This window comes from Triturus cristatus, chromosome 7 (genome assembly GCF_964204655.1).
Source record: "Triturus cristatus chromosome 7, aTriCri1.1, whole genome shotgun sequence".
NCBI classification, from domain to species: Eukaryota; Metazoa; Chordata; class Amphibia; order Caudata; family Salamandridae; genus Triturus; species Triturus cristatus.
Window position 1 is genome coordinate 1,010,220,269 of NC_140590.1, and position 16,642 is coordinate 1,010,236,910.

Here is a 16,642-nt window from a genome sequence, read left to right on the forward strand (position 1 = left end):
GGTCGTCCGCATGAGCTCCAAATAGCGATGATCCATTAAACGGCAGGTTAAGAATCCTTTTCTGCGCATCTGGTTTGAGGGCTGTTAATCTGAGCCAGGCCGAACGGCGGGAGCAGATGCCATGGGAGTAGCCATGCGCGGCTAGGTCTGATGCATCCGCCGCTGCGCTTATTACTTGGTTGGCCACCAGTCCGCCTTCATGTAGGATCTCCGTGAAGTCCTGCCTGTCCTCCCTAGGCAATTTCTCCACGAATCTGGCCAGGGAATCCCATAGGGAACGATCATACCTCCCTAGCAGGGCTGAAGCGCTAGCGACCTTCATGTGCGCGGCAGATGTGTTGCACATTCTCCTGCCGTAGGAGTCCATCAGCTTGCTGTCCTTCTCAGGGGGGACAGAAGCAGATATTGAGGCTGAGTGAGACTTCATGGCCGCCGCCACTATCACCGAATCCGCTGGCGGGTCCGCCCTCAAGAATAAAGGGTCCTCGGCCGGAGCCTTGTACTTCTTTGCTATTCTCGAGGGGACCGAGCCCGCTGTAGCCGGTGTAAGGAACGTGGCCATCGCTGGTTCTAACAATCCTGGCACCAACGGGAGCAGAGGTCTGGGAGCTGACCGATGGTGTAAAGTGTCAAAGATCACAGAAGTGGGTGCCTGAGGGGCGTGCAGTGCGATGTTCAACTTTTGCGCCCCTCTACCCAGGACGTCCGAGAAAGTTATAATGTCATCCACCGGGGACACTCGCGATGGAGGCGTGGATGAAAAAGTAGGTGAGTAGTCCCGGACTGAGGATCTTGTGGATGCAGTCCCAGTGGACGACCTGGTGCGTCGCCTCTTGTGGGAGCGTTCGCTTTGGTGAGCCCTTGATCCTGATCTGCGCTTGGACGGAGATCTTGGACGTTTTGGCGCGGTGCGACGGTCCCTGGAACGAGACCGGCGTGGTGAAATTGGCCGTGGATCCCTCGGAGGCGATTTACTCCTGCGCGGTGGGGAATACATGCGGGAGTAGTCCGATCCCGGACTCCGACATGCGGCAGCGCCCACATCTCGTAACCAGCGCGGTGACAGTCCAAACCGCTCTGGAGCCTCGGGTGATCTTTCTGGAGATATTTGCACGATGTGCAGTCCCGGAGATGATGACTGTTCTCCTGGGGACCTCTCCGCGGGCGGTCCAGTCTTCGCCCTCGACGTCGAATCCCTTGACGTCGACGACGTCTGCGTCACCATCGGCAAGTGTGAGGTATGCCGTTCTGGTCTCGACGCCGGTCGTGGAGACCTCGATGTCGATCTCCTCTTCTCTGGCACCTGACGTCGGCTAGATGACCTCGACGTCGGCCGTGTCTTCGACGTCGACTTCTCTCGCCGTCGACTGGGCGACTTCGACGTCGACCTCTCTCGACGTCGACTGGGCGGCTTCGACGTCGACCTCTCTCGACGTCGACTGGGCGACTTCGACGTCGACCTCTCTCGACGTCGACTGGGCGACTTCGACGTCGACCTCTCTCGACGTCGACGTGGTGATCTTGACGGCGACCTCTCTCGACGTCGACTTCTTGACGTCGATCTTCCTCTCGACGTCGACCTTCTATGTCGCCGAGTGGGGGTAACCATCGACGGCGACCGGCCCACTCGCGGCGGAATGTACGTCGCCGCATCTCTCGACGTCGACCCCCTCGAGGGTGGCGGAGAGTGTCTCGACGTCGACGGAAGCCTCGACGTCGACGGAGACAGTTCAGATGTCACCAGACTAGCAGCCTTCGAGCCCGAAGGGCCGCCTCTTGACGCCGACTTACTTTTGCGCGGCGGAGACTCTTGATGGTGGGATGAATCCCTTGACGCCGAAGTTCTCTGCCTCTTCGCCGGCATCCTCGACGTCGACGGCGAACCTCTTGGACTCCTGGTCTTCTTGGAGCCCGGGGAGCTGGTATGTCGCCGTTTCTTTACTTGCGTAGCTGAAGAAGGTGGTCTTGATGAGGAATGCTCGCCTTTACGACGGCTTCGTTCCTTCTCCAGTCTTGCATGCAGTTTAATGCGCTCTCTGTCCCTCAGAGTGCGCTTTGAGAACTTCTGGCAGTGGGGACACTGGTCAGGATCGTGTTTTGATGGTAAACACACAATACACACCGAGTGTGGATCCACCAGTGCCATTTTATTACCACAAGAAGGGCATTTCCTAAATAAAGGAGACATTCTGACTGGAAAAAAATTGGAAAATTCACTGGAACCAGCAGAATTAGCCCTTATAAGCCAGAAAACGTCGAAAAAAGCTAGAAAAAGCTGTAATTCAAAATTTCAGTCAAAAAACTGAAGAGCTCAAGCTCCAGGATCCTCACAGAAGGAGCCGGAAAAAAGAACTAGCCCAACTGTCACCTGTAGTGCATCATGGGAGCAGGGGGTCACGGGCAGGCCTTAAAGGCACGGTCCCCCTACTCTAATGCCTTAAAGGCAAGGTGTCAGTTTTTCTTGGATTCTTGATACTCTACTGCAGCCTACTGGCGAATGCCTACAATTACATGTTGCTTTATGGCAATAAAGCAGTGCTGTGTTATAATTTGCCTGATGCTTCCTTTTTTCCTTACGGGTTACGGGGGCACTACTATGCAAAAATATGTAATTTACAGCATTGCCATGTTTTGAACATTATTAGGCTGCATTTATATGTTTTCACATATGTATATATATATATATATTTATATATATGTATTTTCTATATGCTCCGGGATCCCGCACATGGGCGGGGATTATTCATAGATTATGACTTTGATGAGTATCCCCTGGATGAGAAGTAAGAATGATGGATGAGAAGTAGGGTTGATGGATAAGAAGTACGGATGATGAATGAGAAGTAGGGATGAGAAGCAGGGATGAGAAGGAGGCATAAGAAGTAGGGATGACAGCTGAGAAGTAGAGATGTGAAGGACGAGCATTAAGAAATAGGGATGAGAAGTAGGTTTTATATTTGAGAAATAGGAATGATGTATGCGAAGTAGAAATGAGGAGTGAAGAATGAGAATGTCCTAAAAATTGATGTTGTATAGGAGACTGTGTCACTTGAATACAGTGCCAAAAAGGCAGACAGATAATACAAAAATACAGCAAACTGGAAGATCTAGGTAATTGAGTAAAGACGACACAAGTTCCCATCACTCCACATCAAAAATACATAACTCAAAACTTGGTGGAATCCAAACCTTAAAAGTTAGGACCGCTTGACTTTAGGCACACTCCCATGCTTGCGCCTGCCCATACTGGAGGATCACAATAGCTGATCACTGCAGCACTGAGTTATTCAACTATTCTCTACATTTTTTTTCAGCAGAAACTCGTGTTCTATATTCCAAATATCCCCTTTTTTCCACACTCCAGGCTTGAGTACTTCTGTGTAGCTGGTATGTTGGCACTGTGTCCGCTCCCCTTGGGAAACTGAGGGAGTCGAGCATACTGCAGGACATGCTTGTCAGCCAAAACTGGAACCGGCAGGGGCTGAGTACAGAACTGTGAGAAGTGCATTGAGGCACTCATTTTTGTGAAATTACTGAGTCCCTGTGTGGAGGCAACAGCAGCGCTGGTCTAACTAGGACGGAGGAGGTAAGTCTGTGCTCTCTAGAGCTCTTCAGAAGCTTTGTTTTGACCCTTCATCTGTGGCCTTGTGTATTTTCTGAGCGTGTTAATCCATGGTCACTCCAAGTTACATGAAAGTCCCTTTATAAGACCCTGCCCTACTATTGAGATTATTGGAAACATCAAGGGGTGTTCATTCCCCATGAGGTGGGGGGCCACCAGCTTGCATTCTCCCTGTTTTTTTAACCCTGTCCCTTTAGTCATCTAGGAGGCAGTTGTAACAGTTGCGGGGTCCAGTGTGTATTAATCAGTGCTAAATGCTGCTGTTGGGGACATATACTCCTCACCATTAAGGCAACCTTTAGGGCAGGCCATAGAAGACTTTGTTTAGAGATCTTCATCATTGGGGATTTTACATTTGCCTCTTTACACCGATTACATCTTTCATATCAAGATCAATCTATTAATGAAGAAAGATCATCTGCAGGACACCATTGGTAACCAGTAATCTTGGTATTTCTGTGAGCTGCCTTGAGCGTACAATCAAAGCAATTTCATGCCAAAAAAACTGACCATTCAGGATTATTAGTAACTCATTAAACAGCACGTTCTTCACACCGGCTCAAATTTTAGCCTCCGATTTTGGAACCATTCATTGTTTGAGCTCTTCCTCACCAGAAAGACATATCATAAATATGGTGAAGTCACAGGAAAGTGCAAAGAGGCACATTACATTGCTAATAAAATATTTTCCATGTTTAAATGCCCCTCATACTTCAGATGACTTGGTGGCTAGCTGATTAAATTAGGAATGTGTCAATGTTGTACAGGACGATACAGTGTCCACTGATCAATTGCTGCTAAAATATGCTTCCATGATGGAACCTGGTCCCTCTTTTTCACACACAGCAGGTTTAAGGGAAGGTATCTCTCAGCCCCACACATTTTAAGAGCCAATCTTTGTCTTTGCAATGATGTCCTCCATGCACTCTGCTCTATCTTCCAGTTTAAAGTTAATAAATAAACAACTCATGCTCCAAGAGCAAACACTGTCAACACTCTCCCTCCTTTAGAAGGCTCTTATGTAAGTTGTGAGAGACCATAAGCTTCAGAAAGTATACCTGTTTGGGGATACTATTACTTCAGTAATAAGCCAAGGTGGTGAAAGTGAACAAAAGGGACCCAAATGGCTGGTAGATTTTGAAGCAATTGAAATAGAAGGACCTATCTTTTTTTTAACATTATACCCAATCAATTAAAGGAGAAGGATTCAGAGAATGATTCAGTGAATCCATCAAGATGTGGTGCTAATTTCAAATTATTAGAATTTTTTTTTTTTATTATTTGTTTTAATTTTTTTAATAAGCAGCAGTACAGAACAACAGTTGAATACGCAGTTTTCCATAATATAGAACAGTGCAGTAGCAACTATTAGAGACAATCCCTCAGGAAGCATTTCCCCAACACTATACATCGTTAATATCCACCTACCTGTGCAAACACCCTTGGGCCTCACATCAGTCTGAGTCCGAAATTATTAGAATTTTTAATTCAAATCGTGCCTTGATAAATGGATGTAGGCCAAGGGGTATGCACCAGTCTGAAGAAAGAGTGAAGCCCAACAGCCAAAAGAAACAAAGACATTTGTAATTTGGTGAATGAAAATGAAACCAGCAAGTAAACTTACATTTCAAAAATGTTCACACGAAGCAATAAGCAGTCAAAACAAAAAGCCAGATCAATTAATTAGTATTTCCGAGACTCAGGAGTGTGCAAATAATGAGGCCTTTCCTCTCGTCATGGCGACACAAGACCAGATTTCATCCTCTAATTGTTCTACAATAAAGGGCAAATGAGTTTTCATTCCATTAGCTATGCCTTTCACATCATCTTCCCTTCCAAAGCAATGAAAGATGGATCTAACACAGATAAGGTCAATGCGCTCGAATTCAATTTCTGGCCAATTGTCCAAACCTTCTATACATTTTTCTGACCTTTTTCCTATAGGACTCTTTTTTGAATCTGCATAATATTTTAAAATTGTTTTACGATAGTCATGAACTCAGACGTATTCGTTCAAGACATAATGATGCGGTCAAAATTTGCTCTAAACAAATAAAAGGTGAAGTTTATCGTCAATCAATTCAGCACCTTTTCTCCAATAATGTTGTGGAACAACACATTTTTACATTTGGGGAAGCCTGCAATAAGAAGAGTATTGAATAGTCGTAGATTCTTATGGCCTATTGAGCACAGAAAGAAAATTCAATCAAAAACCAATGGCATACTAAGTACTAGCCTCTCACAATAAACTACATGCTGCTAAAGTAATGATCTATCAGCAAAATGCCCTTTAGACAGGTCTAGGAAAAGCCTCAGACACCAGTCCATGGATATGAAGGGCCTGAGGTGCTTTGGCCTTGGCTTCTGTTTGTAAACTCAATTTTCCAATCTCTTTTTGATTCATTGATGGTTGTTTGTTTGCAGGAAGCCTGGTTATGTAAAGAGTTTGAAATGAATGATTTCAAGGTCTTTTTTGTTCCAGCAAACCCTTCTTTAAAAGTTCATGCCAAAGGGGGTCTATGTACTTTATGGAAATCAGGGATGGCAGTCCAATAGAGTAGCAGTTTCTCTTAAAGTGCTTTCATGATTTCTTGTTCAGTTACAGATATACTGTAGATATACTGTATAGCTTCTGGAACATCTTATCTGTTTGTTTATTTTTCGCCTACTTGTAACTTGTCTATTCTTCACAAACTATCTTTAATGCCAAGAACTTATTTCCAAATGACATCCTATTTTTCTCTATGTATGTCTATAGGACATTACTTTTCTATGTACCGGAGGCTCCCGTCTCGACGACGGGGAATGATTCAGGCATGTGAATCTATGAAAGACACCCCTAATACTGGATAAATACCACTTCCAATGGAACTGTGCCTTGCTAGGCAATAGGAAATTCCACAAAGAACATCAAGCATACCAAAGAAACTCACCTGAAAAGAATGTTCCCGGCGGGAGCTGGTCTCCTCCACCTGGCCAAAAAAAGAGATAAGTGATTTGCATATTTCATCTTGAGTGAGCAAAGGTGTAACAGCGCATCAATAGAGACTAAGGGCCAGATGTCCGGCCATTTGAAATAGTCGTCGCAAATTGCTCTCTATTGCGAGTCACAATTTCAAATGTACAACAGTGTCTCAGACACCGATTGTGATTTCCAAAGGGGTCGCAAAATACGAGCCTCATCAATATTCATGAGGCACTCGCAATTTGCGACCCCATTGGGAATGGCTGGCCCTCCCAGGACAAACAACCTTTACATAGAGTTGATTACACCGCAATGTCATTACAACGCGGTCGTTACAATGACCACGTTGTAACCACGCAAAGCCATTACTATCAATCAATCAATCAATCAATATTTCTTTATTCGGCTTTTCAAAAGAAGGCCATAAAAGATACATTTAAAACAAGTACATAATAAAATTTCTCATTAAAAATTCCATAAATTTTAAATTCATCACAGACATGAGTGATCACAGTAATTTCCATCTGCTTGGTTAAAGTGACAATACAACAAGATATCACGATTAAGAGGGTCAATTATAATCAATTTAGCAGTAAATCAAATATATTAAATTACCCTAGGTTCAGTCTATGTCGCATAATATACTGTAGGAGGTTGGAAACAATGTAAACCAGGCCCTCCCCCTCAAGTGACTGTAGGAAAAGTAGGGCTGGGCGGCAAGTACGAAAGCCCAAACGCTTTAATAGGGGGATTAATAGGTTTCTCCGTTGGTCCATATAATATTTACAGAAAAGAATGGTGTGGGCTGTAGACTGAGAGGATCTCCCGTCACAGGGGCAAGGTGGCAATATTTTAGCCCAATTATTCCTCAACGGGAAAGTCACCAAACGATGAAAGAGGTTCAGTCTAAACCTAACTAAAAGAAACAGTTCATATGAAGTTATTTTATAAGTTAGGTAAGGCTGAATCCCAAAGGCCGTCTGGACTGTTAAACTATGTCTGGCTGTTTGTTTCATGACTTCTGAATTAAGTCTAAGGTCTTCGAGATGGTTAAAACAAAGTTTATAGAAAACCTTTCTTGGTAGCTGCTGGATCTGAATGGGGTCATGATAGTATTTTACCAACCCTAAATCAGTTAGAAAATTCTTGACATAGACTAACCACCTAGATCTGTGTGCGTTATCTAGGCCCTTACATTCTTGAATAACTTGTTGAGTGAAGACTGTTTGTTCTGACGACCAGATTCGGTGCCATAGTAGCAAAGGCTGGATTCTCGCCAGGTCTGTCACATAGGGAAGACCCAGTTCCACATGGCAGGAATAATTGGCGGCAGTAGTAGGTAAGGCAAGAAGATATTTCAGAAAGCCATTCTCTACTGACTGAATAGGACCCACAGCTGCGTGTCCCCATACACCTGCTCCGTATAGAGCCACTGAAATGCATTTGGCTTTATAGATTTTAACCATCTCTACAGGTGTTTTTTTCCCCAGTTTCCTAGAGAAATTTATAAGTGCAGAGGTGGTTCTTGCAAATTGCAGTTTTCTCGCTTCAACTGCCGGTTTCCAGCTTAGTTTTTCGTCAATCATGACACCGAGATAGGGATATTTGTCAGTAATTAATAATCTTTCTTTATTCAAGTAAATGGGCCTAGTTTTATTTTTCATGCCAATACCAGCCTTCATAACAAAAGTTTTCCCGATGTTGACTTTAAGGTCTAGGGTGGCCATAAATGATGCATAACTACTTAGGGCCCTCTGGAGTTCGTTGGGTGTGCGGGCCAATATCACCGCATCGTCGGCGTACAAAAGAGCTGGTACACGTCGATTTGCTACCATAGGAAGGTCCTGAGCTCCTTTCAGCATCTCCCTCTCCAAACCGTTGGTGTAGAGGGTGCATAGAAATGGAGCCAGGACACAACCTTGCCTCACGCCCTTCTCCACCCCGAACGACACGGTGAGTTCTCCACTGATTCCAAACCTTACTCTGGCTGTTGCGTCGGCATAGAGTTCCCTAATATAGGTTACTACAGTCTGCTCCACACCTAGATCTAATAGGATGGACCAGAGTTTGGAATGGCTAACGCAATCAAATGCAGCTGATAAATCTACATAGACCATATACAAAGCTCCGATCTTGATGTTAACATATTTATCAATTAATGAATATGCTACTTACCAGTATGCATCTGTTCTTGGCATGTAGGGCTGCTGACATTCATATCTGTGCATAGATCGCCGCCTAGTGTTGGGTCCGGATGTTTGCACGTTGTTGTCCTGGAAGAGTCTTCGAAGTATCCTTGGATAGGTGACTCCTCCCCTGGACTACAGTGCGCATGGGCATCCTCTCCATCCTCAGATTGTTTTTCGCCATTGTGGCAGTGATGGAGTAGATACAGAAAGTGATGACCATGCTTGCAGTAATTCTGAGAGCTGCAGCTGCGACAGGCGCCGGGGAGGAGGGAGGGCGATATGAATGTCAGCAGCCCTACATGCCAAGAACAGATGCATACTGGTAAGTAGCATATTCAGTTCGAGGCATGTGGGCTGCTGAATTCATATCTGTGCATAGAATACATAGCAGTGCCCTCTATTGGCGGCGGCTACCCGTGCCAGCTGCAGCGGTCTGAGAAAGTGTTTTGAGAACAGCCTGTCCTACAGCTGCCTGCTGTTTTGACTGCACATCTACGCAATAGTGTTTTGTAAATGTGTGTGTAGTGGACCATGTGGCTGCTCTGCATATATCATGCAGGGGAATATTTCCTAGGAAGGCCATGAAAGCCCCCAACTTACGTGTTGAGTGGGCTCGTGGTGGAATAGTTAATGTGCGTTTTGCTTTTTGATAACAGATTTGAATACACTTAACTATCCATCTGGCTATCCCTGCTTTGGAGATGGCGTTACCTTTGTGGTGTGGGGCAAAGGCAACGAACAGTTGTTTTGTCTTCCTGAAGGGTTTAGTCCTATCGATGTAGTACATGAGGGCCCTCCGTACATCTAGTGTATGTAGTGCCCTTTCTGCAACAGTTTGTGGGTTTTGGAAGAAAACTGGCAGTTCAATAGTTTGATTCATGTGGAACTGCGATATTACTTTGGGCATGAATTTGGGGTTGGTACGTAGTACGACCCTGTTGGTGTGAACCTGTATAAATGGCTCTTGAACGGTTAGTGCCTGGAGTTCACTAACTCTTCTTAGGGAAGTGATCGCTACAAGGAAGGCCACTTTCCAGGTAAGGAATTGAATCTCGCATGAGTGTAGAGGTTCAAAGGGTGGACCCATCAGGCGTGTGAGGACCAAGTTGAGGTTCCACATTGGAGCCGGTGGGTGGCTTGGTGGAATGACTCGTTTGAGTCCTTCCAAGAATGCTTTGATGGCAGGCACTCTGAATAGAGAGAGGTGCTGCCTGGTTTGCAGATAGGCTGAGATTGCGGTCAAATGGACACGTATAGAGGTGTACGCCAGATTGCATTGATATAGGTGTAAGAGATAACAGATGATGTTTTGGATGGATGCGTCCAGCGGGTTGATGTCATTATTACCGCAATAAATGACGAACCTTTTCCATTTGGCTGCATAGCAAGCTCTGGTAGTGGGTCTCCTGGCCTCCTTGATGATGTCCATACAGTCAGGTGGCAGGTTGAGATAGCCAAACTCTAGGACTTCAGGAGCCAGATCGCCAGATTCAGCTGTTGCGGATCTGGGTGCTGAACCTCTCCATGGTTCTGCGTCAAATGCGCGGGTTTGATCCGCAGCCTTTGATGCGGCACCACGGAAAGTTCGAGGAAGGTGGTGTACCACGGCTGGCGTGCCCACGTGGGAGCAACTAGGACGAGTGTCAGGGAGTGTTGTCGGAGTTTGCGGGCCACTAGCGGTATCAATGGCGCTGGGGGAAAAGCGTATGCAAATCTGCCGGACCAGTTCATCCATATCGCATTGCCCTGCGACTGCGGATGTGGGAATCTGGCGGCGAAGCTTTGGCATTTTGCGTTTTCGCTTGTCGCGAATAGGTCTATCTCCGGATGACCCCACTGCTGGAAGTACGGTTGGAGTACTGATGGGTGTAACTCCCACTCGTGCATCTGGTGGCTGTGTCTGCTGAGCAGATCCGCCATCTGGTTGTCCTTGCCAGGGAGGTGTTCCGCCATGAGGAACATGTTCCTTTGAATGGCCCACTTCCACATGCTCTGAGCCAGATGAGACAACTGTGGAGAGTGTGTTCCTCCCTGTTTCTGTATGTAGTACATTGCGGTCATGTTGTCCGTCCGGATCAACACGACCTTGTTGCATAGATGTACTTTGAATGCCTTCATGGCTAGGAAGATTGCCATCAATTCCAGAAGGTTGATGTGCAATTTCTTTTGTTGTGTTGTCCATAGTCCTTGCACTGTGTAGTGGAGTACATGAGCTCCCCATCCCTGGAGAGACGCGTCCGCTGTCAGTACTATCTGTGGGACAGGCTCTTGGAATGGTCGGCCCTTGCAAAGGTTTTGTGGATTCCACCAATGCAGAGAGTTGTATGCCCGACCGCTCACCAACACTAGGTCCTTTAACTGTCCTTGAGCCTGATTCCACTGACGTGCTAGGCACTCCTGAAGTGGGCGCATATGTAATCTCGCGTGCGGGACTATGAAGATGCAGGAGGCCATCATGCCTATCAACTGCATAAACACTCGCGCTGGAAGTGAGTGATTGGGTTTGAATTTGGAGATCAGCAGTTGTATGCTGTTGATCCTCACTAAATTTGGCTGAGCTGTGGCCGCCAGAGTGTCTATAGTCGCACCTAGGTACGGTTGTACGTGTGCGGGCTGGAGATGGGACTTTGAATAATTTAGTGAGAATCCCAGACTGTGAAGAAGGTGAATGGTGCGGGACATGTGGCTTGCACATTGCTGGGCTGACTTCGCTTGAACGAGCCAGTCGTCTAGGTAGGGGTAGACGTGTATATGCTGCCTCCGTAGATGTGCTGCCACCGTAGCTAGGCACTTCGTGAAAACCCTGGGCGCTGTTGTCACGCCGAAGGGAAGGACTTTGAACTGATAGTGCTGCCCCTGAACAGTGAACCTGAGGTATTTTTTGTGTGAGGGGTGGATGGGTATGTGAAAGTACGCATCCTTGAGGTCCAGTGTGGCTAGGAAGTCTCCCTGCTTGAGAAGCGGAAGGACTTGCTGTAGAGTGAGCATGTGAAAGTGCTCTGAAAGAATGTACTGGTTCAGGGGTCTCAGGTCTAATATAGGTCTGAGCGACCCGTCCTTTTTTGGAATTAAGAAGTAGAGGGAGTACACTCCCGTACCCTGCTCGTGGATGGGTACGACCTCTATAGCGCCTTTTAGAAGCATACTTTGCACTTCTTGCTGTAAGAGCGTTAAGTGCTCTGAGGACATAGGACGGCTTCTTGGTGGTATTGTGGGTGGAGTGGAGGTTAACTCCAGACAGTAACCGTATTTTACAATATCTTTGACCCACCTGTCCGTGGTGATGGAATTCCACGTGGACAGGAACCTTTGTAGCCTTCCCCCGACAGGTGTTATGTGGTCGGGAGGAAGGGAGAGGGCGTCACTGCTTGTTCTTGGGAGAGGACCTGGTGTTGCCGTAGCCGCGTCCTCTGCCCTTTGTGCTGGAGCCACGATATCCACCTCGGGTGTTTTTATCATAGGTGGTCTGTGTATTGCCTTTGTTATATGTTTGTTGTGACCCCTGTCCTCTACCTGCTCCCTTGTTTCCGGGGCGACGAAAGGAGCCGCTCCGAAAGGACTGAGTTTGTAGGGCGCCCATAGACTTTGCAGTGTCCGTGTCCTTTTTTATCTTTTCAAGGGTGGTGTCAACCTCTGGCCCGAATAAATAGTCGGGGTTGACGGGCTGGTTCAGTATATTGTTTTGTACCTCAGGCTTGAATCCTGAGATCCGTAGCCAGGCATGTCGTCGCAACATGACGCTTGTGTTTATGGCTCTGGCAGCCGTGTCTGCAGCATCTAGTGCGCATTTGATGGAAGCGTTCGTTAGTAGCTGTCCTTCTCTGATGAGCATTTCTGCGCCTTCCTTGAACTGGTCAGGGAGATGTTGGAATATTTGCTCCAGTGTGTCATAGTGCGCTCTATCATAGCGAGCAAGGAGCGCTTGAGTGTTGGCTATGCGCCATATGTTGGCAGCTTGGGCGGCAACTCGCTTGCCAGAGGTTTCTAACACCTTGGACTCTTTGTCCGGGGGAGGAGCGTCACCTGTTGTTTGCGAGTGTGCCCTCTTGCGTGCATTCGCTACGACGATGGAGTCGAGTGGTAATTGTCCTCTGATGTAAGTAGGATCCCCAGGTGCTGATCTGTATTTTTTATCAATCCTGGGGTTTATCACTCGTGCCCTGGTGGGTTCTTTGAAAATGTCCTTGGCTGGTTTGAGGACCCCCTTCAACATTGGCAGAGTCTTTACATGTCTTTCTGAGGATGCAAAGGTGTCCATTAGAAAGTCATCTTCGATGGTATCAGAGTGAAGCTGTACCCCATGGTTATTTGCAGCACGTTCGATAAGAGCCTTGAACGCCGCAGTATCCTCCGTAGGAGATGTTTTTGCCCCATAGAGTTGTTGGTCCTGTGCATCGAGAGGTGCACTGGGGTCTGCTGGGTCGCCCCAAGTTTGATCAGGGTCCTGCTGGTCATCAGGGTATGTGTCTACATGGTAGGGGACTTGGTCATCCATGTAGTCCTCCAATGCATCTGTATCGGAGCGTGTGGGGGAGAACCGGTGTGGATCCTGGTAGGATGAATGGAAGGGTTCATAAAGGAGAGGTTCCGATTCTGCAGGCAACTTCCTTTTTAGTGGGATCCTGAAAGGGTCCAATGGCGGCTCCGAAGTTATCCTTCGGTCGTGGAGAATCATCCTGCCAGTGTCGGCGTCGATGATACGTGCCGGAGACGTCTCAGCAGGTGTGACCGTAGGTTGGGTGACCCGTGTCCTGAGTTGGAACATTTTTGGGATTGTTGACGGAGGCAAGCCGAAGGTAATGTTGGCCGGCACCGAAGAGGCTGCTGGAGCTCCGATCGAACCGGAACCCGACGTGTCCTGGAGGACAGCTGTGGTTTTGCTGCCTTGCGCCAAACCAGGTCGTACTTGGGGCGCCTTCGAGGCTTTGGCACCGGCCAGGCTCGTAGAGGCGGCCGTGGATTTTTTCGGCGCCGGCGGTTCATCGAGTCGAGGTGCAGAGATCACCGTCGAAGTCTTCGATACCTGAGGCTTAGGTGTCGTCGAGGGAGCGATGCGAGACACAGCAGGCGGTACGGCCCTTGGTGTCGTTGGTGCCGGTAGCCGAGCAGGTTTGTCGGTGCCGATGGCTTTTTTCCGTTTGTCGACTCCAACGTCGCCCGCTTCAAGTTCGGCACCGAAGTCCCTCTTGGTGCGGTCGGTGCCGACGCGGGGCGCTGGCGTCGAAGGCCTCGATCCGACCAGCGCCACTTTCAGTTTCGGTTTCGGTGGAACCGGAGCAGCTTTCGGTTTCGGTTTTGTGGTAGGGAAACCAGCCTGTTTATGTAGTAATGGCTGCCGCTGAACGTCCGAGGCCGGGCCCGAGGGCGAGGCCAAAGAACTGCGGGATGGGTCTCGGGTAAGGCCCGAAGGCGATCCCTCGACCGGAGCCATAGGCTGTGGCACTGGTGTTTGAACGGTTTGAACAGGTAGGCCTTGTTCATCATTGGAGCTACTTTCTTCGGCCCCTAAGGCCTCCTCGTCGTCTCCTACCTCGGTGTCGTCTTCACCTCTGTGGAAGAGTGACTCGTCTACCTCGTCCGATCCGGGTTCGTGTTCGGAAACGGGACTGGAGGGCAAGACTTCTAATTCCTCGACGTCTTCGGCCTCGTCGAAGATGTCTGTTGGGGCCGGTGCCGCGTGCTGCGCCTCAAGTCTCGCCGCTCGGCGATTCCGCAGAGTCTTCTTGGAACGGAACCGGGCACAGGCCATGCATGTCGATTCGTCGTGGTCCGGCGAAAGGCATTTGTTGCACACCGGATGGACGTCGATGTGTGGGTACTTCGCATTGCATACCGGACACCTTTTGAATGGCGTCCTCGATTCCATCGTCGAAGTAGTCGATGGACAGGTAAATGCGAAAAAAGTCGGTGCTGAAAGTTAGTAAACTAACAGGATTGTATCGAAACCCGATCGATAAACAGTACCGACGCAAACTAAAGGCCTTTTGGCCTCGAAAAAATATTTTCCTAACTTGAGCTAAGATAGCACATCCGAACCCAATGGCGGAAAAAAACAATCTGAGGATGGAGAGGATGCCCATGCGCACTGTAGTCCAGGGGAGGAGTCACCTATCCAAGGATACTTCGAAGACTCTTCCAGGACAACAACGTGCAAACATCCGGACCCAACACTAGGCGGCGATCTATGCACAGATATGAATTCAGCAGCCCACATGCCTCGAACTAATGATAAATTTAAGGCTTGGTCTATGGTCCCCAGACCTTCGCGGAACCCATATTGTAAGTCGGATAAGATCTTGTTTTCCGTTACCCACTCCTGCAAGCGATCGAGTAATATCCGGCCCATAATTTTTCCCGTGGAATCCAATAGGGAGATGGGGCGGTAGCAGGAGGGTAAGTTCCTATCCCCTTTCTTGAAGATGGGAACTAGTATGGATTTCTTCCAAGATTCTGGGATACCAATAGCAGACAGCGCATTAAAAGCCCTGGTCAGAAAGGGGATCCAGAGCTCGGAATGTATTTTGAAGAAATCTATTGGGACACCATCAGGGCCCGGGGCCTTCCCTTTCTTGCTTGCTTTTAAAGCCCGTTCGACCTGGTCGCATGTAATAAACATATCAATGGGGAAAGCCGAAGGCTGTTGGTAAGGAAGATCATTGTCTCTAGCAATTGGTAGTGAATTGGTCATGAAAATTTGTGAGAAATGCTCTACCCATTCGCTTTCAGCTATAGCGACCTCTACACTTGGGAGACTACCCTTATCGGTCAAAAAAGGTGTTTTTACTACCTTCCAGAAGGCGACACTGTTATTGCTAAGACAGCTCTCGTGTATTTGGTCCCAGAGTTGTCTTTTTAATTCCAATTTCCTTTCCTTTATAGCGACGTTATAGGCCCTCCTTAGTTTAGCTATTTCTGCGCGGTCCCTAGTTGTCTTGTGTAAGGTGAGTTTTAATTTAGTATAGGCTGCTGTGCACGTGTGGTTAAACCAGCCCTGCCTATTTCTTGTGGCACTGTTCTTTTTTGCCATTAATGCTTTTTTTATGGTCTGTATCACAGTACCAAAGTTGGTAATAACATCAACGTCTCCGGTAGTCAGATCCAGACATTTCATAAGAGGCAAGTATGCTTCAGTGACCACTGTATTAACGGTTTCAATTGGATCAACTAGAGCTCACTTGAGAGAGTAGCCATTAACTCTAGCTAGTTCTAGGTTGTTTTGATCAAGAACGCTAGGGATTTTGGTGTCGGTCCTAATGGAAAGAAAAAAAGTAATACTGAGAGGATAATGGTCGCTCAATACAATCTGATGAATATTGAAGGTAGTATCCCTCATTATTAAACCATTTGAAAGCAAAATGAAATCGATAGTGGAATTGCATCCCCTACCATGATAGGTGGGGGCCAACATCGTGTTTACATTAGCTAGTTTATTCGCAATTCTCAAATCTAGATTAAAAATTATTTCATTTAATGAGCTGCCTAAAGTTGAATGAGGGAAATGTGGTATGGGGTTATCATCCTCGTCATTTAAACCACATAAGAAAGCATTGGGAACACCACAGATAGTCTGATTGAACTCGCCGCCCCATATGATGGTCACCTCTCTGGTTGATTTCTTAATTATAGATGATATGAAGGAAAAGATAGAATTGATTTTTTCCATTGCATCTAAATCTGAGAGATTGTTATAATAGTTGACCAGGAGGAAAAAGTCCCTGGCATTTGGTGTAAGGCTAAGAAGCTGATAGTTGGGATCGAGTTTTATGACCTTTATCTTTTCTATCTTGATCACATTTGAAATATAAATAATTAATCCTCCCTTAGCCCGGCCAAAATTAGAGTGTTGGGCGGGTGAAAAATAAGTTC

General features: G+C 47.2%; 1 protein-coding gene across 8 annotated transcripts in view; it reads right to left on the reverse strand.

The window, feature by feature from the left end:
- LOC146811006 (uncharacterized) overlaps positions 1–16,642 on the reverse strand; it is a 1,023,327-nt gene that overhangs the window by 152,851 nt on the left and 853,834 nt on the right. For all 8 annotated transcript variants that reach the window (XR_014965769.1, XR_014965768.1, XM_085614480.1 and 5 more), the window contains one exon: positions 6,556–6,594. Coding sequence is in view for 6 of the 8 variants with exons in the window: in XM_085614480.1 (XP_085470606.1) it covers positions 6,556–6,594 (39 nt within the window). In the remaining 2 variants the exon portion in view is untranslated. The remainder of the gene's footprint in view (positions 1–6,555; positions 6,595–16,642) is intronic.